The 22,226-nt window shown below is 55.0% G+C and overlaps 1 protein-coding gene across 1 annotated transcript; it reads right to left on the bottom strand.

The window, feature by feature from the left end:
* Positions 1 to 6,826: 6,826 nt before the first annotated feature.
* Positions 6,827 to 22,108, bottom strand: MMAB (metabolism of cobalamin associated B). The gene is made up of 9 exons (XM_046641166.1): positions 21,943 to 22,108; positions 19,010 to 19,071; positions 17,314 to 17,407; positions 14,069 to 14,126; positions 11,882 to 11,954; positions 11,537 to 11,634; positions 11,146 to 11,210; positions 9,074 to 9,133; positions 6,827 to 7,233 (listed from the first exon to the last, which is right to left on the bottom strand). Exons 1-9 carry the CDS (start codon positions 22,056 to 22,058, stop codon positions 7,134 to 7,136), a joined length of 726 nt encoding a protein of 241 aa, XP_046497122.1. The 5' UTR covers positions 22,059 to 22,108; the 3' UTR covers positions 6,827 to 7,133.
* Between the last annotated feature and the right edge of the window lie 118 nt (positions 22,109 to 22,226).

Here is a 22,226-nt window from a genome sequence, read left to right as displayed (position 1 = left end):
CACTACCTCCATCGGGAAGCTGTGGCAGACATTACTAATGGATTACCAAACTCCTTCCTGCTGAATCTGGATCCAGCCTCAGGCTCCTGAACACAGCCCTCCAGGCAGCCACTACCAATCAACTGGAATTGGCGTTTTGTCCCAGCCCTGGGATAAGCCCTTCCCCTGTCTGAGCAGTACAGAGCTGGGAAAGGAAGCCGGATTTTGATACAGGAGGCCCGAGTTGAGTGCTGGTTTTGTCACTTGCTGATTGTGGCACATTGGACTCATCACTCTCCCCAGTGGGGCACCAGTTTGTCCTGGCAAATTTCAGGTGATAATCCAGGAGGGAAATTCATACAAGATAATAAACGTGAAAGTTCTCTGTCTACTCTCAGACCCTGTACAAGATAAAGATGCAGCAACCAACAGAGGAGAAAGAAGGATGCCAGCATCCTTGACATCCTCTGAAAAGCTGGCCTGACTCCCCCAGGGCCACCTCAGTGGGGTCCTCATCATTTTTCTTTCCTCTGTTGCTCTAGAATGGAAGCCCAGCGTCCACATTCAGGCTGCCCAGGGCCGCACTCCAAACAGCCGGCTGTCGCTGACAGATGAACACAGGTGTGTTCTTCAGGCTTCTAGACTTTGGAGGGGCCCCATGGCTTTGCTCCTGGAGGGCACCCTCCCCGTGGGCATCTCTCTTGGCTCCAAACATCCCAAGGGAGGTAGATGACTTATTACCAGCAGGGAAAGCAGTGGTCAATTCTTTTCTCTTTTTCATTCATGTTTATTACACAAGTAAGCCTTTGTCAAATCCAACCCAAATTCATTGGGAAAAAAATTAGAAAATCCAGACAAAAATGAAAGTTAAAACCAGCCATAATCTCATGATTTCGAGGTAAGTATTCTGAAGCAGATCCTTGCATTTTTCCTATGGTATATATACACTCACGTATATTTCTTTTACAGGATTTGGATCATGCTATACACCATATTATAACTTGGGATTTTCTTTCACTTAATAGATTGTGAACACTTTTCCATAGCAGTACACATGCGGACACCATCACTTTCAGTAGCTTTATGATATTTCTTATAGTCCCTTATTGTTAAATATTTTACTTATTTAATAATTAGCTCCCTATTGTTGGACATTTGTTTCCAATTTTTCACTATAATGAGCAGCACTGCCCTGAAAAGAATCCTATGGCTCCACCAATGTATCAATTTCCTTCTGAGAAATTCTCAGACACGGAATTGCTGGACTGTAAGGATGCGCTTTTCTAGGGCCTTTGGACGCGTTGCCGAGTTGCCCTCCTGAAAGGTCGTAGCCCTCTCCAGGCCCCCAGCAGCGCAGTCAGCGTTTCTGAAGTCTGCAGGTGGAGAGCCCCGGGCTCAGAGCCCTCCCAGCTGCCGGGTCCTGTGGCCGACCCGTGAGGGCTGTGGGAGCCAAGCGCCTCCTCTCCCACTCCCCAACCCAAGTGCCTGCAGAGCGCCCACTGCCAGGCCGGGGCGGGGGCCCTCACAGACCCTCACCTCCCCCTGCCATTCAGGCGCCCTGATGTCTTCTCCCAGGCCTGCTGCCCGCCCCTCGTGCCGGGACGGCGAGCTTGTGAGTTATCGGCAGCCTTATTTCCCTCTACAGCTCCCACGGAGTTAACAGATGTACGCACGTCTGAGGCAGTCATGCGGCAAGAGACTTTGGGGCCAATCCTTCCCGTTTTGACAGTGTGTAATCGAGGTGAAGCCATAAATTTTATAAACAAGAATAAACGACCCTTAGCAACATATGTCTGCTCGACCCTTCCAAGGTGATCGTAAATAAAGGCACCTGCTCGCGGGGGAGGGACGCGGGCGCTGCAGATGGCCAGTGACGAGGGCCAGAGGATCTGCGCCTCCGGAGCATCTGGTGCGGGGAGAGGTCACCCAGAGACCCCAGATCCTGAGTCAGCTGGACGCATTTCTGCCGTTGATTCCATCGGTTCTCCAGGCTGCCTTGGCGCCAGTGCCACCCTGAACCCGTGCCTACTTTTGAGGCCACTTGTATCGGGGCCAGCAGGTCCTCTGGGTTTAGGGGACTCTCTTCTCTCCCCTGCCCCGTGTAATTGCTAATCACGTCCTCATCGCCACTGTCCCAAGATGGCCACTCCCGGGCATCTGAAGACTGGAGTCCTTGTCCTGACTCAGCTGCTGCCCACGGGAGACCTCAGGCAGCCTGAGTCACCATGGAGTGGTAAGAACGTGCTGGAGGACTGTGTGACTTCAAGCAAATGACTTCACCCTCAGCCTCAGTTTCCTCCCCTGTGACATGGGGAGAATAGCTGCGTGCCTCGGAGGGGTTCTGAGAAACAAGGAGGCATAAAAGCTCAGGACCGCGGTACAATCGAGTGTGAGGGCGAGTGCTAAGTAAATGCTACTCGTGGTGCTGGGGGCCTACAGCGCTGATGAGAGCCTAGCTCCACCTCCTGGAGCCCAGGGGCCTTGAGAAAGTCAGTGCTCCTGTGGGCCTCAGCGTCTTCTCTGTAAGCCGGGGATGATGATAATATGAACAGCACCACCTTCAAGGGCTGTTGAAAGAATTAAATGACCTGTTGCCTGGAAGTGCTCAGCAAGATGCTGGATACAAGCCGTGCTCAGTTTGTGGTTATTATTCACATTTACTTACTAATCTCCTCTCTCGGCCTCAGTTTCCTCATCTGTAAAACAGGGGCAGTGATCTGAGATCCCTTTCGGCTCTCATTGCTCTGTGACCAAGTTGCCTCTTTTTCACTCTGGGGATCTTGGGGGAGCCGTGTCCCCCTGGTCTGACGGGGACCAGCCCCCTCTGAAGGCCACCAGCGTCCCCCACCCTCGGCAAGTCTACACAAACCAGAGGCGCTGCTCAGTGGTCCTCTGCCCTTCCCCTGGGCCTGAAAAGGATAAAACAAGATTCAACAACAATAACTACAATTTTTTTTGAGCTGCTGGCAATGTGCCAGGCCCGTGGACTTATTCCCTGAACCCTTGGAAGTTGGCATCTTTATCCCCAGTTAGAAAAGATGAGGACTGAGGCTCAGAGCGGTTTAATGATTTAGTCAAGGTGACTCAGCCAGAAGTGGCAGAGCCGGAACTTGAATTCCAGTAACAACAGTAATAATAACAGCCAACAACAATAATGTAGCAGCTAACATTTGCCGTGGAGCGCGCCAGGCCCTTTTAAATACTGGCTCATTAAACTCTCCCAGTGACCCCACGGGGTAGATACTATTATTCCCGTTTTACAGATGAAGCAGCAAGTCCGAGAAAGATGGGATGAGGGGCCGGCCCCTTGGCCGAGTGGTTAGGTTCACACGCTCACCTTCAGCAGCCCAGGGTTTCTCCAGTTTGGATCCTGGGCACAGACGTGGCACCGCTTGTCAGGCCATGCTGAGGCAGCACCCCACAGAGCACAACCAGAAGGATCTACAGCTGCAATATACGCCCGTGTACTAGGGGGCTTTGGAGAAGAGAGGGAAAAAAAAGAAGATTGGCAACAGATGTTAGCTCAGGTGCCAATCTTTAAAAAAAAAAAGATGGGATGAATTGCCCAGAGTCATGAGGCTAGGAAGTGACAGAGCTGGTCTTGAACCGAGGTCTAACTGAGGCCGAGGCGGGAGCCGTGTGCTTGACTTGTTCACACAGTCTTGCAGGCATCACAGGTCATCCAGCAGCTCCAGGTGCTCCTTCCCACCCTTCCAGGCCGGAGCTATGCAAGCCCCACACACAGGCTGCTGGAGCCGGCGGCCCATGAGTCCCACGGCTCCTGAAGAGGGGGCTGCACTGGTCATCTCAGACCAGGGATTCTCCCCTCGGGCTTCCATGGACTTCAAGTTGTGTACAAACTGTGAGCACGTGTGTGCGCATCTGTGTAGGGAGAGAGTGCGGGTAGCCTTCATCAGATGTTTCTGATTCTGCGGAGTGGAGAACACAAGGGACATCCCTGAATTTCCTGGGTGTCCCCACCCTCTGCTGGGGCTCCAGCACTGTCTTCCAAGAGGGGCTCCCAGGGAAGAAAAGCACCAGGCCAAAGCAAATGAAATGGCACGCCCAGGTGGGCCACAAAGCTGGAGCGAGCCCTCTCAATAAGCGAGACAGGACCGGCCTGGGTCCGGTATAGCCAGCGAGATTCCAGGGCCTGGGTGAAGTGGGAGGCGAGCCACAAATCCTTCCAGGCACTGATTTATGTAGCATTCATGCAGAATTTATTATACAAAGAATTTTATTCAATTAAACTTGAAATGCATCTGGATTCTTAGAGGTTCAGTAGTGATAACTGGGACAGAGCGATCATAAAACTGGATGGGCTGTCGGAGGCAGGTGTCAGGGAGGAGGCGAGGGTGACATTGCAGCTGACGGGGGATTCGGAACCGGGGACGTTTGTCATTGGGATGTGTTACAAGTTGGGGCTATGGAAATTACTCGGTGAAAAATGCACATTAACAATAGCCATGAAATATCAGTTAAGGGAAACTAGGTTGAGAAATGAGACAGCAGAATCTATTAGTGCCTGACATTGTTCTTGGCAGCCCAGGTTGTGATTAAAATGACTGTCAAGTGGCAGTGGGGAGAGGCGAGGAGCACTGGGCCAAGAGTCACAAGGCCATGTCCCAGGCCCACTTCTTGGCGCTGACTCCCTGAGACAAGTTGGTTCCCATGAGCCTCAGTTTCCTCACCTGCACAGAGGAGTCCATAGGAAGCGCCTGTCTCAGGGCTGCTGGGAGGTCTGAACGAGATGATGTCTGAGGGGCCCTGGCTGGGGGCCCGGCTCATGGCAAGCGCTGCCACAGTGCGGGCTGGCACTATTGTTATGGCGGGTGCTCTCCGAGGGAAGCGCCGACCACCAGCTCATCTCTGGCAATGTATCCCGAGAGCTGGACCTGGACTAGGCTGGGGCATGTGAGGCACTTTCTTGGGTGCAAGATGTATGGGAGTGCCAAAAAAACCCACTAAGCAACAAAAACAATGTTTTCATGCAATAGTTTAAAAAATCAAAATTATGCAAAAAAGATCTATGATCAAAGTATCACAATTTTGCTGTTTGCTTCCCGACCCTGCGTCCCCGTGCAGCAGGGACAGTCATTTCCCAGGGTGGACAGTGGTGCAAACAGGTCAGGCGCCATGGGCTTTCCCTAGTCATGTGGTTCGATTGTGGAGCTTCATTAACTTGTCCCGCTGGGGTCAAGGCTGGGGAGCGTATTCTGGTGAGGGCACGCAGGGCACACACTTTCCTCTTGCCCCAGGTCCAGGATGGCTTCGGAAGGGCCTGCAGAAGAGCAGAGACCACCCCATCCTCCAGCCCATAGAGCAGGCTTCTCAGTCCTCCCAGGGTGGCCGCCCAGGAGAAACCTCCTCCCTGCCCCTGGGCCGGTGCTCAGTGCTCAGAAAGTCTGCTGTCTGCTGTGAAAGGAAGACGCAGACGTGGGGCCTGGGGACCTGGGTCAACATCCGGCCTGTGACAGCCCCTCCCAGCAGGAGCTGGCTGGACCGGATTTGGCAACAAACCCTTGTTTCAAAGGTTGTCAGTGTAGGACACTGTATTTACTCCAAGAGCTGCTCTTGTCCGTGTGGGGTATGTTCCACCATGGCTCAGAGCATCGGGTTGCTGTTCTTATTATATACGTCCTGCTCCTTCCTGAAAGGTTCTGAGGAGTGGGCAGAATTGAGTGAACTGAGCGTTTTGCCACAAGCCCTCGGAACCAGTTAACACCCGGGGCTCCAGCTGCTCCTGCTTCCAGTTCAGACCTGGTGCGGACCACCGGGCAGGGCGGCCAAGGCGCTGGGCACGGCCACTTCCTGGACAGTTTTCACTCTCCCACAGTCACCTGCACCGCAGCCACTCTGCCCAGGCAGCAGGGGGCCACCGCAGCCTGCCAGGACAGACCCAGAAGGGACAAAATGTACCTGTTCCTCCAGCAAAGTTAGCAGGCGAGGCGGTAAGAATGAAAGCAAAAATAGGTGTGAACTGATCACTTTAATGTTGGCTAACTGGTCACAAGGAGGACAGAGAGTGGCCAGCACCCCCAGCCTGGCCTGGGCCGCATGCTCAGCAGGCGCTCGGGAGAGAACCGATGGCTAGACTGCGTTCACCAGGCACTGGAGGCCGGCCGGTCAGCAGGGGCCTGCCCTTCCGAAGCCGTTTCCTGCAATTAGCAGCGTGCAGTCTTCAGGCTCTCAGGGCTGCCTCCTCGCCCTTCATAAATATCCCCCTTCCCAAGGACACAGCTGGCACCAGCAGTGTCGTTTCATGGCGGGAGGGAGCAGTGGTGACAAGTGAAATAAAATACAGCCGTGGCACGGATCTCAGAGGCACAAACCAGCCAAGTGCGACATCAGAGAAATCAGTCAGCCCGTGTCAGCCTCGCTGGAAGGGAAGATCTTCTTGTCTCAAGTGGAGCACCTCCACCTCAGGGCCCCGACGCCATCCGCCAGGCAGGAGGTGGCCTCCTGGAAGCAGTGCTGGCCTCTCCCCAGGGTCTCCGCCCCTCGGTGGGGTCTGAGAGGATTCTCCAGGCTCACCCCCCGCCATGGCCCTTTATCCGAGTGCAGAGTCCCGAGGCCGCACCTGTCGGTCTGCAGCTGTCCTTCCCCCACACTTGGGCAGTGATGGGGGCTCAGAGGTGCGCAAACTTCCAAATCCTGCCTTCCCCTTTATAAAGGTGACATTTAAAGCCCCTTTGGCACAGGTAAATCACAATTACACTTCCAACAGCCTCTGGTACCACTCCAAATCCTTGCACAAAACCTGAGCCGGCAGTGGAAGGGTGCACACATATGCACACATGCATGCACGCACGCACGCACACACACACACACACACACACACACACGGCTCAAGCCTTTCCCACTTTTATTCTTTTCTCTGTGTGGCAACAATCACTTCACCCTTCTTTTCTGCAACACTGAAGTCACGCCCACTTCCTCTAAGACCACGGGAGGCGGGCAGAACTCTGACACAGCCACAGCTCCGTGCGGGCAGGGAGGGGTCTGAGGGGCAGCTGAGGCCGGACAGAAGCCCAGCTTCCAGCCTCTCTGGGTGAGGTCGCCAGGGATCAGGACACCAGGGGCAGCCTCTTCTCTTCCCTGACGCCACCATGGAAGGGTCTACAGAGCTCCCCTCTCCATCACTGCCAAGGGCCTCAGTCTCTGTCCGAAGGCTCGTTTTTCTTGTATATTTTCTCTTGGTTCCCCTCCTTCATGGCCACATATCTGGCTAATGTGAAGAGGTAGTCGCTGAGTCTGGAGGGACAGAGAGAAGCAAATGGAGTGATTTGAAAGGGGAGATCAATGCTAACTGGGTCCTTCCCGCATTAGCCTTCAAGGAGGAAATATAAGTCACTCGCCCCTAGAAGCATCGGGAGCGACAGCGGTGGCTCAGCCACCTTGGGCTTGACGGATGGCACTCGAGGCCAGCTTCCGTGAGAGGGAGCGCCCGACTCTGATGCTGGGGCTCGGAAGGTTCCTGCAGGACGAGACCACCAGCCCCGCCAGACCTCACAGGGCTGGCGACTTTGAGCTGCTCCCTGGGTTGGCTTCTGCACCTCCCAGTGCCTAGGACTGGCACCTCCCGAGCCGGAGCGTGCACAGTCACCTGGGGATTGCGTTGGCGTGCAGAGTCTGACTCGGCAGGTCTGAACTACACCTGTGGGATGCTGGCACTGCTGGTCTGAGGACCCCACCTCGAGGAGAGGGGCCCGGGACAGGGCTCTCAGCCTCGGCACTGCTGACACTCTGGGTCATTCTTTGCGGTGGGGGAGGGAGGCTCTCGTGTGCACTGTAGCACCTTAAGCAGCACCCCTGGCCTCCGCCCACTCGATGCCAGGAGCACCCCCACCCAACTGGGACAACCAAACATGTTTGCACACAGTGCCAGCCGGCGGCTGAGAAGCACTGCCTGGAGTGTTCGAGTGGCTACACTCTAGGCCCTCTCCCTTCTTTTTCTGACCCAGCAGTGGGGGGGCCTCTGCGCAGCGGTGGGGAGGAGAGAAATACAAGAGGAGACGCGCGCCTGCCCTTGAGGTGCTTGTGGTGAGTTGGCGAAGCTGTCCACCTCTCAGCTGGCCCACACTTGGCCTTGTTTGCACGCCCAGCACTGACCACCACCCTCCTCCACCTCGCCTCACTCCTACCCTCTGCGGCCAACTCCATGCCAGGTCCTGCTGGAACCCTCCCCAGCCCATGCCGCCCCTGGGATCAGAACCCCCTCCTCCTAATGCCCGGCAGCCCCTGCTGTCTCTTGGGGTGGGGGAGGGGGGCAGTGGAAGAGATTCTGCTCTGAGTGTCTCCCTGTCCTGGGCCGTGGGCTCCCGGAGGGCGGTGACAGGCCTGTTTCTCATCCACTCAGTGACGTCCTGACAAATGGAACGTTCCTTACGCCCCTCAGGCCCACTCCCCTCCCAGGAGGAAGGGAGCCCAGGCCATGTCCCGGCAGGAGGAGTGTCCACAGTAAGGGGCCAGACCCCGGCTGTGAGGTCACTTACTGGACACCCCAGGACAGCTCCCAGGGGTCCTCCAGCTCTCGGCCCGGCCCTGGGCCCTGGCCTTGCCCACACGGGAACTGCACGAGCCAAGGCTGGGGCGGAATCTGGCAGAGCAGGCCGTGGGGGCTGACTGGGGCTGTAGGACCAGCCCAGCTCAGAGGCGCCTGCGCCGGGGCCCTGAGCCCGACCGTCTGGAGCTGGCTTTGCCTGCCTGTCTCCTCTTAGCTCACGCGGCCCCGGGGCCTGGCAGGAGGCAGACTGAGAGGGCCTGGCTCCTGCTTGGGCTCCCTGGTCCGTCACCACCATACCTTATGAGGCCTCCCAGTCACCCAGCCTCAAAGCAGGGCCCCTGCTGCCCCATTCCTACATTTTTCTCTGCTGGTTTTTATAGCAGCCTCTCCCAACATGATCTTCACCCACCAGAGACAGGGACGGCACCCGTCTTGTTCTCAGCTGTACCTCCCGCCTGCACAGTGCTGGCACCCAGCAGCCCCTCAGGGAATAGGAAGCGACTGAGTGACCGGAGCCCGTTCCATTGTCACGTCCCGCAATGTGCCTAGTTTTCAGAGGAGGGGACTCTCCCAATTCCACGGAGGTACCTGTTTAAGAACTTGGCCACGTTTGCGTCCGTCTCACCCATCTGCACGAGAGGCACCACGCTGGAAAGGGAGGAAACACAGTGTCACCCTGCAGCAGGGGGGCAACGCGCAGGGGCCAGGCTGCATCCCAGCCAGCGTTCCGCAGCCGCCGCAGCCGACCTGGCGCTCCCGAGGGCATTCCGGACGGAGGGCTGCTGCCTGCTAAGCACTGCGCTCAGCCCTGCATGCGCCTCACCTCTGCTGCATGACCCTCGCTGGGGGATGCTCTCCCCGAAACCGAGGCTCTGGGTTTGTGCCCTCCACCCAGTGGTGAACCACAGGCACGTCTCCAGCTCCTCGTCTGGAGTCCTGAGGACCCACCCTCTGTTCGGCCATTCCCCTCTGTTGGGCCTGTGGGTTGTCTCCAGTTTTTTGCTATTGTGAGCACTGCTGATGTGGATGGCTTTGTACAAATGGCTATTTTTTTCTTTTGAAGCCAAAGCTCTCCCAGGATCCCTGGAGGTACCAGTCGGGCCCGAGTGCCTTTCATGAAGGAGGAAGCCTTATGAGATGGGGGGCAGAAGAGCTCAGGTTTGGACCAGACAGACCTGGTCCTCAAATCTCCTCTCTGCCATGGACCACTCAGGTGACCCTGGCCATGATGTCACCTCTCTGAGCCCCAATTTCCTGACTCCTGTAAAGTGGAGGCTGCCACCACCTCTCTCCCAAGGTTATCATGAAGAATCAGTGAAATAATGACTATCGAGTGCCTGCACAGGGGCCGGCCCCATGACCCAGTGGTTAAGTTCGCACACTCTGCTTTGGCAGCCCAGGTTCGCTGGTTTGGATCCTGGGCACAAAGCTAGCACTGCTCATCAAGCCACGCTGAGGCGGCGTCCCACGTAGAAGAACTAGAATGACCTACAACTAGGATATACCACTATGCACTGGGGCTTTGGGGGGAAAGAAAAAACAAGAGGAAGATTGGCAACAGATGCTAGCTCAGGGCCAATCTTCCTCACCAAAAAGCATACCTTTAAAAAAAAATTTCCTGCATAGCCTTGCATGTCATATCAAAGTGGGGCTCTATTTCCATTTCTCTGTAAAGCTGGGTGGCAGCCTGGTCTATGGGGAGTGAAGATTTTGCAATTACTCTTTTGAAGATCCCTTGAAAAGGCAATCAGTAGCCTTTGAGGGAGGGACCCTCCTTTCCCTGACTCTGAGTTGGGGGTGGGTGGGTTGGGGGGTTGGCTGGTCTGTTGACAGCTTCCACCTTGGCCCCCAACAGCCATGTGTGTCCCTCTGGGCCCTTCTCTACCCAGCAGCCAGCAGGGTCCCTTCATGTCACCCCATGGCCTAAAACCCAGAAGTGGCTTCCTGTTGCTCTCAGGATAAAGGCAGACAGACCCCTCTGGGCCTACAAAGCCCTGCATGGCCCCGGCTCAGCCCCTGGCCTCATTGCGCCACATGCCACTTGCTCTGGACCCAGACCTCTGGCTTCCTTTCCGTCCTTTCAATGCAGACTGCCATCTCTCCCCTTGCCATCCGCTCGCCCTGGACACTGCCCACGCCCCCCGTCCTTCAACTCTTGGCTCACACGGCAGGACCGGGAGAGAGACAACACAGCACGCCCACTCCCAGGCTGGGCACCCCAGCACCGAGCACCCTGCTCCCAGCCCTTAGCCCAGTGTGGAGCTCTGCAGTCACTTCTGCACAGCTCAGCCCGCCCCATTTACGCTACCCCCAGAGCAGGGAGCTGGGCCCAGGGCAGGCAGATTTTCCCTGAATCCTCTCTTGAAGGGCACTGTGAGTGTTAGAATTACAAATAAGCAGCCCAGCCCCCAGGGGTCTCCTCCCCCGTCCCCCTTAACTGCTTGTTCCCCCCCAGCTCTGATCTGGATGTGCAGTTCCATCCTCTGTCATCCGTCTGCTCACGGCCACTGTCTCCCTCCACAACACGGGGCTCTGAGGACAAGCACCTGGTCTGCCTGGAGCCCACCTGGCGCGGTGCAGCAGCCAGGAGATCTGTGGTGAGCAGCTCACGGCATGGAGCCACCCCCACCGGCCCCCCTCCCTCCACCTGGCTCCCTTACCGTCTCTCAGCTCGGCGGCACACGGCCCGACAGAGATGCAGCACCGAGCTGCTCTTGCCTCCCGACTGCAAGGAGAAAGCGGGTGTTGGCTGGTGGGGGCAGCAAGCCCACTGCAGACAGGGAGCTCCTTGGACAGACGGATGGATGGATGCGCAGGCCCTGCCCCGCAATGGGCAGCGTTCTGCCTCCAGGGGGCCCTGCCCGGGTGCACCCACTGGGCAGCCCCCTCCAAAGCGGGCAGGGCTGGGGAGGGACCAGCGAGGGTCTGGAGGGGACTGGGGGACAGCTTCTGTTGCAGTTGAAAATTAAAGAGGGGGATTGATTCCATGTCCGTGTGTTTCTGTCAATTCCCGGGGCCTGCAGCCCACAGGGTGAGGCTGTCGGTACCTACGGGCAGGATGAACTCTGTGAGGGGCGGCAGCTGGCTGGAATACTTGTCGATCCACCGCTCCAGCTCCAGGATGGGCCCTGCCTCGAACGCCGTGTGTCCTGAGGAGTCAGGGAGCAGAAGGACACTGCTGTGAGCCCACTGCCCACCAGATCATAGGGACGCCGCCCCACATCCCTTCTCCCCGGGGGGCCGCAGATGGCTTCCACTGGCTCGGGAGGTAGCTTCCCTCTCAGGGTCTACAGGCCCGGCCAACAGGGGTCCCAGGTGAAACCCAGGAAAGGGTGCCCCCCTTGGGCCTCGGCAGGGCCCTCTGAGCACATACGGCGGGTTGAGAGAGAGAATTACTTAAGTGAGCCTCCCGGGCCGAGGAGCGTGGTGTCGCCAGGGCAGAGCCGATGTCCTGCAGAGAGCACTGGATCTGGGGAAGCAAGAGAAGGCGCCACTGAAGATCTGTCCATGGCAGGCCACGCGGAATGACGTGGACCGACACGCCTGCAAGGCCTGCGGGGGACTGTCCGAAGATTTAATTAGCTGGCATTTAAAGGCTAATTAGCAAACTGTCTGAACCTCTGAACATCTGCATAGGACACCAGCCTGGCTGCGAGGGGACCTGGCTCCCTTGGGGACATCTGGCTTACGCAGACAATGAGCCGTCAAGCGCCCAGCGATAGTGATGAGGAATCTTCTAGCCCGATCCTCCTCTCCCACGTGCCTGGGCCCTGTGAGGTTTTCTCTAAACTGGAACAGCCGGGCCAAGAGACCAAACATGATGTGCTTTCTAAACTGTAACGGACAAGCACCTGCGCGAACAGGGCCAGCTGAGTGTGGGGGTGCCTGGGGCAGGAAGCTGCGGCCGGCTGAGGCCTGTGCTCAGTCCGAGGGGCGGGAAGGAGTGGGCTGCCTGGAACAGAGGTGGCCTGTGGGGCTCTGCTGACCCCCCAGGTCCCTGCGGGGCAGATGACCAATGGACTCCCGAGCCCATGAGACCCACAAACACCGCCTGACCTTGAGCCCAGCCGTGTCCACTGGAGCTGGATGGTAGGCTGCGGGGAGAGTGGAGGTCTGTGACCTCCCATAAGACGGCCACTGTGACCGTGGCAGGAGCAGGACACAGCAGGGGAGAGCAGAGGCTGCCTGCCCAGCAGTGGGTGGGAACCCTCCCTGGGCTCCCGACCAGCAGGACTGGGGTGAGCTACTTGGCAGTGCGGTGTCTCTGTGACTTCTGGTGGAAGGGGAGTGACGACACTTCCCCACGGGCTGGCCAGCTGCAGCGTTTACCCCCAGGGCTGGAGAGAGGTGGCCCGCTTTGGGAATCAGACCCCAGCTCTGCTGATTCCTGGCTGTGGGGCCTTGGGCAAGTGGCCCTCCCTGAGCCTCGGTCTTGCCCCCTATAAAATGCAGATGCTAACCGCACCTCCGGGCTTCGAGGACCAAGTGGGGTGACTCGAGGAGAGCTGTGAATGGGCTGCCTGGGGCCAGGCTGGATGCCCAGGTGAACAAGCCACAGCCTGTGCCCTCAGGGTGTCCTGGCCTGAGGTGACAGCGGTTTAACACCCTGTGTGACGCCTGCTGTCAGAGGCGGAAGTGCAGGAGCTGTGGAAACCTGGGAGAGGAGCCTGACCCAGCAGGAGGCGGGGACGGCCAGGGAAGGCCCTGGAGGAGGTGATGTTGCAGCTGGACCCAAAGGACGGGGCCTAAAGCGCGGGGCTCGGGATGAGCCCAGCATACAGAAACGACCACTGCGGGCAAGAACGTCCTCATGACGAGGCTGGAAACCATCCTCCACCACATAGGAGGGGCCTCGTTCACAGAATATTCCAGCACTGGGACTGCCCATCCTCTACAGCCCCCTCACTGCCCTCCTTCTGCTCCCGGAGCCCGAGTGGGCTCCAGCCTGGCCTGCAGGACAAAGTGGGCTGAGGGCCCACTCTCCCGGGGACAGCTTCTAAAGACTCAGGTCCCATGGACGCCCTGCACGCTGTGGGGGCGTCCCTGTCTCCATTTCTGAAGCCCTCTGTGTGGGTCGGAGTCCCCACTGATTCTCAAGGTCAGAGCAGCAGTGCCAACACCGTGCGCCCCCGGCGGTGGAGGGCTTCCTGCGAGGGGCTTCTGGGGTCCCTCCACCGCCCTGCTGTGGACAGTTGGGGCCGGGCCCTTCTCTGTGTGCGGGCCATCCTGTGCATTGTAGGATGTTTAGCTGCATCCCTGGCCCCCACCCACTAGGTCTCAGTCGCACCCCCCGCCCCAGTGGTGAGAAGCAAACACACCCCACTCATCTCCTGGAGCGGAATCGCCCAGGCTGAGGCCCCTGCTCTGTACGCTTCGCCCCTAGTGTGACTCTCACCACTCGCCCATGAGGAAGGACTACCTCTGAGCGTCCCCATTTGACAGAAGGAGAAACTGAGGCTCTCAAAGGGAGAGTGACTACCTCCAGGTGACAGAGAGGAAATGAGGATTGAATGGCAAATCCAGTTATGGCCACCAGGCCTCAGGGATGAAAAATCCCAACTGGGGTGAGACGATGTTACTCACTTTCTGAAGCTCTTCAGCAAACGGGTGTCCCTTTTCTGCGATTAGCTCCATAGCAAACCTAGGAGGAAAGAACCGCATGCACCTTTTTTTTTTTTCCGAGGAAGATTAGCCCTGAGCTAACTGCTGCCAATCCTCTTTTTTTTTTTTTTAAAGATTTTATTTTTTCCTTTTTCTCCCCAAAGCCCCCTGGTACACAGTTGTGTATTCTTCGTTGTGGGTTCTTCTAGTTGTGGCATGTGGGACGCTGCCTCAGCATGGTCTGATGAGTAGTGCCATGTCCGCGCCCAGGATTCAAACTAACGAAACACTGGGCCGCCTGCAGCGGAGTGCACGAACTTAACCACTCGGCCACGGGGCCAGCCCCCCAATCCTCCTTTTTTTGCTGAGGAAGACTGGCCCTGAGCTAACATCCATGCTCATCTTCCTCTACTTTATACGTGGGACGCCTACCACAGCATGGCTTTTGCCAAGTGGTGCCATGTCCACACCCGGGATCCGAACTGGCAAACCCCCGGCCGCGGAAGTGGAACGTGTGAACTTAACCGCTGCGCCACTGGGCCAGCCCCCGCGTGGCGCCTCTATTGTGACACCCAGGCCCCGTCTTGTGGGAGGCAACAGAGTCCCAGGGGGAGGCCGTTTAGCTAAGGTGGCTGTAACGCCATGGTGGTATTTTTCTTGCTGACAGTAAGAACACCATAACCTTCCATTTGGATAAGGGTGTTTGTTTCTCAGAGTGCCTTTTCTTGTACTCATTGCTCATCCGGTCAGCAATTCCTCTTTCAGGGCCTACCCTGGTCAGGTCCGGGCAGTCACTCATGAGCAGATGTGACAGAGGCTCTGTTCATAAGGAGAGGGACACGTGAATTGGATGTCACACAACTAAATGTGAAGTTTCAAACTGAGGTCAGTGCTCTGCAGGGAAGGGTGAGAGTCCTGAGGAACTGGGCCTGGGCTAGGCTTCCAGGAGGGCTTCCTGGAGGAAGTGATGCTGCAGGTGGGATTTGAAGGCTGAGTGGGAGTGCTCTGCTAAGACGGGCCAGGGAAGCAGAGTCAGGGTCCCAGCAGGGAACGTCCAAAGGGCTCCAGAGGAACACCTCGAGGAGGGGCCATTCACAGAGGTGGGAGGAGTTGCAGGAAGTGACAGTGGGTGGCAAAGACGAGCAAAGGCAGGAGCCTGAAGGGGCAGGGAGGGCAAAGGCTCCGGAGCCGGAGAGAGCTGGGTTCTCCGTGGGGCCACCGCTGGGAGCCGAGCAGCCGGGAGAGAGTAGGTGGAAGGGCCAGAGCCACACACAGCGGGGACGGAGTAATCAACACTCCCACACCTCTCCCCCACTGTCCCGTCTCCCGCCGGCGCCTCCCACTGGCTGGACCCCCTGAAAGCCAGAGGACAGGGCGATGGGGTGAAACGGTCAGCAGGTGATAGAGGTCAGCCTCCCGGGCAGAGAGGCAGAGGAGGGTGAGAGCGGCTTGGGAAGGGCAGGTGAAGGACCCCCCGTGCGCCTTCCCAGGCCGCCTCACGGTCAGAATGTCTCCCAGCCAGAACGAAATAAACAAATGCGAAATTCACTGCCTAGTGTTGGTCTTCCCCTCTGGACTGCAAGGAGAGGCCACGCGGGCTGGGACACAGTCTCTTCGTCACAGCAGCATGCCTCACGCCTGGCACGTAGTAGGTGTTCAAGACTATCTACTTGCTGAAGGTGTTCCCGTGACGGAGGCCAGTGACAGGAACGCCTCAGGGCCTGCTCCATCCCAGCTCCCCCTACTTGTAGTTGGCCCTTTAGTGTCTGTCTGCTCGCCCTGCGCCCCCAGACTGTGGGCTCCACGAAGGCAGGGCTGCAGCTCTCTGCTTGGCAGCGCCAGGCACACGGAGACGCTCCACCCGTGTCTGACAACAGAATCCACACTCACGGGTTCCCCATCTCCGGCCCCACGGCGGCTGAGAGATGATGGCATGCTGATCTGTCACAGCTGATTCTAGAACCCCCTCCCTGCCCCCTGCCCACTTAACTGTGTGTCTGCCTCCCAGCCCCACTGCAACCTTCCCACACATCCTTTTCTACTCTGCTGGCTGGCTAGCTATGCTTCCCATGATCTGTCCTGAAAACCTCATCTAGCCTGGCCCATCATTGAGTACTGGAAGCCATGAACAGGTAAGTCTTAATAATAATAACAGTAACAGCTAATGCTATTATTACTGTGCTGGGAACTGTCCTAAGGAAAACAATTATTTCACCCAATCCTCACAAGAATCCGGTGAGGTGGATACTATTACTATGATCATCTGACAGAACAGGGAACTGAGACTCAGAGAGGCCAGGTGATTTGCTTGAAGTCACAGCCAGTCAGCAGCAGTAAAGAATTTGAAAATTTGAAGCCAGGTCTGCTGATTGCCATGACTTTCGCCCCCAGGGCTATGTCAGAGCTCCTGAGCCAGCACTTGAGATAACGGCTGCTCACATGGTCAAGGTCAACAGCCAGCTGAGCGCGGTAGGCTGATTCTGTCCTCAAGTATTTGCTGCCCCTTCCACCCCACAGCTGTCAGGCGTGTCCACAAGGGTGGCTCTGGCCAATGGCATGTGAGCAGACGCGCTGTGTCACGCCCCTGGGAGCCTTCAGAGCCAGTGGGAGCCTTACCAGGATCTCTTTTCCCTCTGCCACGGTTACTGAGATTGCTCCAGACGCAGCTGTCCTGCCAGCCTGAGTTCTGGAGAGATGTCACGTGGAGCAGAGACAAACCCCACTCACAAGAGGCTTGAAGAAAGAGCATGAAATACACCTTTGGTGGTGCAAGCCATGAGCCTGGCAGATCCTGACCGCGGCACCTTCTAAACTAGGGGGGATCCCGTGAGTTCACCTTCTAAGCTCTGGCTGTATAGATGCTTATTTCAAAAACAAGACTCACAAAAGGGATCGCGTCTGATGCAGTGTGTTCTGTGCTCAACTCACCTCTTTCACTTAATCTGTGCACCTCCGTGGCGCACACATACGCACCTGAAGAGTGAGAGAGCCAGGGATGGAGGGGCGAGGCAGCTTCACAAGGGGTGGGCCAGATGCCAGAGCAGGAGCAGAGGGAGAGGCGCCCGCAGCCCGCAGCCTTGTGGAGCCGATCAGATGCCCTGTGCTGGCAGGTTCATCAAGGGCTGGCAACCTCGGGGACCAGCCAGCACTCTCGAGAGCGTGGCATGAACCCCATTTCTTAATGCCCAGTTCAAATTCAACCTCAAGGCCAACCGCGGCTCCCTTACCCAATGGCTGAACTTAATTCATCTGTAGTTCCCACGGCTTCAAACACTTGGTCGTCTTTGGGTCTCCTTTCTCCAGTGAAGGTGCTCGAAAACCCTGGGAACAAATGTTTAGCCGCCCAAATTAAGACGTTTGTCCCTGATACGCTCTTTTACAGACTTTCCACTTGAAGTATAACATTGCAGAGAAAAGCGCTCAGATCCTAAGTGGGCAAGTTGATGCGTTGCCACTAACTGGGTAGGGCTCTGCGATCAGCACCCAGATCAAGAAGTGGACTGTGACCAGCACCCTGGAAGGCCCTGTGGACCCCCTGCAGTCGCTACCCCTCAAGGGTAACCACTATCCTCAGTTCTTCCCTGACAGGCTTTCAATTTAAAGTTAAAAATCATGTACTAACCATCCGGCTAAAGAAATGAAACATATAGGTCCATGTTATGTATACATTACAATTAGAGTTCACATGAAATCGAAGTCCCCCGCCTAGGTCACATTTCCACTTCCTCCCCCAGCCACTGAGACAGAGCACACCTGCTCTGACGGCCGGGGGCTGGCCTGGCACTCCCAGACAGGCCGTGGTGGCCTCCCGTTGAACACAACGATTTCACAGAACGCCACCAGACGGGCCACGCTAGGGCTGTGACGGATCCAGACCAGAAGAGGACCACTCCATCTCCTCGTGTGAGCGCAGAACAGTGTCCAAACCAGACGAGAGACCAAAATCCCCCTTCCTGGAGAATGTGGGTGACCGATGGGGTCTATCAACTGGAGCTTGAGCCCCTGTTGGTCCCTCCCACCTTCTAGAAAAAATGATGCAACACCCAATTACAGAATTAGCCCTGCTTCCTGACAGCATCCAATCCAGAGCAGAGCCAGTTCAGTGGCATGCATGTTTCTATACTTTCACTCCCTAAGTACACATCCAAAAAACAATATATACTAGTGATCTGCATGGTTTTAAACTTTAGAAAATATATCACAATGAGATATTCCTCTGCATCTTACTTTCTTCTGTAAGTTCTGGTATTGTTTATTTTATTTTATATTTTTAAAGATTGGCACCTGAGCTAACAGCTGTTGCCAATCATCTTTTTTTTTTTGTTCTGCTTTTTCTCCCCAAATCCCCCCCTTACACAGCTGTATATTTTAGTTGTGGGTCCTCCTTGTTGTGCTATGTGGGACGCCACCTCAGCGTGGCCTGATAATGGTGCCATGTCTGCGCCCAGGATCCGACCCCGTGAAACCCCGGGCCGCTGAAGCGGAGCCTGTGAGCCTAACCACTCGGCCACAGGGCCGGCCCTGTTCTGGTATTGTTTAAATGATCAAAGCCATATATGCTCGTTACAAAAACTAATAGAAGAGAATAAAAGTATGTAGAACAAACAATGAAAGCCCTCTGTTCATTCCCCTCCCCCAGCTCAGTCTCTCTCCCAGGGAGTAGTCCCAGATGTCACCTTTCAGACTACACTACACATATCTACACACACACACACAGACACTTTTATCCAAACAGATTCCAATTATTTGGATTGTTCTACAACTTGCTTTTCTCATTATATATCTTGGGCATCTTTCATTTCACATCATATTTTGTGATCTATATTTTTCACATACTTTTTAATGGCCGTAAAGAATTTGGAGGAACTTTAACATGAAGTCGGCCATGTCTTTCTTTGCATTTTTCACCCGTCCCCACCCTACCTTTGTCTCCTGTTTTGGTGTAAATCTTGGGGACCTTGGGTGTCTTCGAGGAAGGCTGTGGCCTAACGAGAAAGACACATCGAGAGGTGGTGAGTGGGGATGGCTTACACAGGGGGCTCCTCCTTCACTGGTCCCGGCTCGCTGCTCAGCCTCACAGGTGGCACTTACCTGCCTCTGCTTGGATCTCGTGGACATCTTTCTCCTCCATCCCTCTTAGTTTTAAGCCCTTTGTGGGCTCCCAAGCTGTGTCTTGCCCACATCTGTATCTGCACAGTAGCTGATGCAGTGCACTGCTCAATGCAGATGCTCGATAACAATTCACTGAAGGAATTTATCAGTCACTTTCCACAGTCCCTGCACTGTGCAAGTGGATTACTGGCATTATCTCCTAGAATGATCCCTGGACTCTTCCCACAGTCCCAAGGTAGGCGCTGCCTCCGACGTTCATCCTACTGTTGTAGAAATGGTAGCTCACGTGATGGACTCACCTTCCCAGGTCACCCAGGGAGGAAACAGGAGGGCTGGATTCATGCCCAACACCATCTTACTCCAGGCCCCAAATTCTTAGCTCAAGCCTACCCACACTCTTTCCCCTCTATTCTACCAAGTCATGCCGCTTTGGGGGAAAGAAGCCTGGGCCTCTTCCTTTCTAGGAGGTTCCAAGTATACTCGGAAATGAAAAATTGCAAAACGGGGTTCAGAGCCTGGCAGTTCCAAATAGCAACACAACACCTTTAATGTAGACCTCAAAACTAAAATGTGACTCTATAGACAGTTAATTTTCGACAACGGAGCCAAGAACATACAATGGAGAAAGGAAAATCTCTTCAATAAATGGTGCTGGGAAAAACTGGACAGCCATGTGCAAAAAAATGAAAGTAGACCCATTATCTTACACCATACACAAAAATTAACTCAAAATGGATTAAAGACTTGAATGTAAGACCTGAAACCATAAAACTCCTAGAAGAAAACATAGGCAGGATGGTTTTTGACTTTGGTCTTAGCAATATCTTTTTGAATACCATGTCTGACTGGGCAAGGGAAACAAAGGAAAAAATAAACAAATGGGACTACACAGACTAAAAAGCTTCTGCAAGGCAAAGGAAACCATGAACAAAATGAAAAAACAACCCAACAACTGGGAGAAGATATTTGCAAATCATATATCTGATAAGGAGTTAATATTCAAACTATATAAAGAACTCATACAACTCAACAACAACAACAAAAACAACCTGATCAAAAAATGGGCAGGGCCTGGCCCCATGGCCTAGTGGTTAAGTTTGGTGCACTCGGCTTCAGTGGCCCGGGTTTAGCTCCTGGGCGTGGACCTACACCACTCGTTGGTAGCCATGCTGTGGCGGCAACTCACATATAAAAGAGAGGAAGACTGGCACAGATGTTAGCTCAGGGTGAGTCTTCCTTAGACAAAAAAATAATAATAACAATAAAACACAAATAAGCATTGGACAGGATGTGGAGAATCTTGTACGCTGCTGCTGGAAAGTAAACTGGCACAACCACTATGGAAAACAGTACGGAAATTCCTCAAAAAATTAAAAATAGAAGTACCAGATGATCCAGCTATGCCACTTCTGGGTATTTATTCAAAGAACATGAAAATATGAATGTGTAAAGATATTTATATCCCTTAGCTCAGGGCTAGTCTTCCTCAGCAAAAAAGAAGAGGATTGGCAGTAGATGTTAGCTCAGGGCTAATCTTCCCAAAAAAAAAAAAAAGGGCCAGGTCCATGGCCAAGTAGTTAAGTTCGTGCGCTCCACTTCGGCAGCCCAGGGTTTTGCCAGTTTGAATCCTGGGTGTGGACATGGCACCGCTCATCAGGCCATGCTGGGGCAGCATCCCACATAGCACAACTGGAAGGACCCACACTAAAAATGCACAACTATGTACCGGGGGGCTTTGGGGAGAAAAAGGAAAAATAAAATCTTAAAAAAAAGATATTTGCATCCCTATGTTCATTGCAACATTACTCACAATAGCCAAGTCTCGGAAACAACTTAAGCGCCCACCAGCGGATGCATGGATAAAGAAGATACACAATGGATGGCTACTCAGCCATAAAAAAAGATGAAATCTTGCCATTTGCGACAACATGGATGGACCGTGAGGACATCACGCTCAGCGAAATAAGTCAGATGGAGAAAGCCAAACACCGCACCATCACACTCATCCGTGGAAGATAAAAAACAACAAAAACCAAACATATAGACACAGAGAACGGAATGGTGGTTACCAGAAGGGAAGAGGGGGCGGGGGAGGGTAGAAGGGCCCATGTGTACAGTAACGGATGGCAACTAGACTTTGGGTGGTGAACACAATGCAGTCTACACAGAAGTCAAAATATAATGATGTACACCTGAAATTTATATGTTATAAACCAATGTGACCTCAATAAAAAGTTAATTAAAAGAAAAAAATTAAAATGTGACATTACAAGATTATTCAAAGGCTAAATTACCGGACCTATGAAATAGATTATTAGGAATTCATGGTACTCCACAGGTTGTGAGGTCCGGGAATGGGGGGCGAGTTTCCAGGTACGTGATGACAGTTATCTGCAGATCGCGTGGGTGTATCTCTGTGTCTCAGAGTATGAACTGCTTTGGAGGTAGGTCAAAATGTAAATTGAGGCCCCTCCTGATGGTGAGGCCAGGCGAGACGGCCCTCCTGCCACATGGAACACGCCCTGCCCTGCTGGATGATAGCTGGGCCCCCTTCGGACTTGTCTTGCGCAAAGAAATCTTGATCTCTGGCTTCCACAGTGCCCACGTTGCCACGGTGACGTCACGACTAAGAGAGGACGTCATCTGGCGGTTGCAAAGTGACCTCACAGCGGTGTTACATAACGATGGCGACGACACCACAATTCACCGCATGCGTCAGAGTTACCCTCGAGCCAGGCACTCACCTGTCCCCGTCTTCCGTGCCCTGGGGGCCGCGGCTCTGGAAACGGGGACATAGTCGTCGGCCGGCGCCGAGGCACGTGCGCAGACCCACGCGACCTCCCGGGACGAACGCAGCCATGCCTCAAGCCGTTGGTAGGGGGCTGACCCCGCCAGGCTCCCGTCCAGGTCGCGGGGTGACTCCACCTCCCGCCGGCCGCGCCACCGCTCAGCTACCGTTTTCCATTGGTCCGCGGCTCTCGCACCAGGGCGGGACCCTCCCCGAGACTTGTTTCCCATTGGTTCCTGG

This window comes from Equus quagga, chromosome 15 (assembly GCF_021613505.1).
Source record: "Equus quagga isolate Etosha38 chromosome 15, UCLA_HA_Equagga_1.0, whole genome shotgun sequence".
Lineage (NCBI taxonomy): Eukaryota > Metazoa > Chordata > Mammalia > Perissodactyla > Equidae > Equus > Equus quagga.
The sequence above is the reverse complement of the archived record's forward strand: the minus strand, read 5'-3'. Positions and strand labels throughout refer to the sequence as shown.

Bases quoted from the DNA above. Each gene is read 5' to 3' on its own strand.
- MMAB (XM_046641166.1), bottom strand. From the start codon at position 22,058: ATGGCTGCGTTCGTCCCGGGAGGTCGCGTGGGTCTGCGCACGTGCCTC. The intron at 11,635-11,881 runs GTAATTCTCTCT...CTGACTCCTCAG, and splicing joins GGCCCGGGAGGCTCACTTAA to GACACACGGCGTTCGAGGCA. The intron at 9,134-11,145 runs GTAAGGGAGCCA...CTCCCTTTCCAG, and splicing joins TGCCGCCGAGCTGAGAGACG to CGTGGTGCCTCTCGTGCAGA.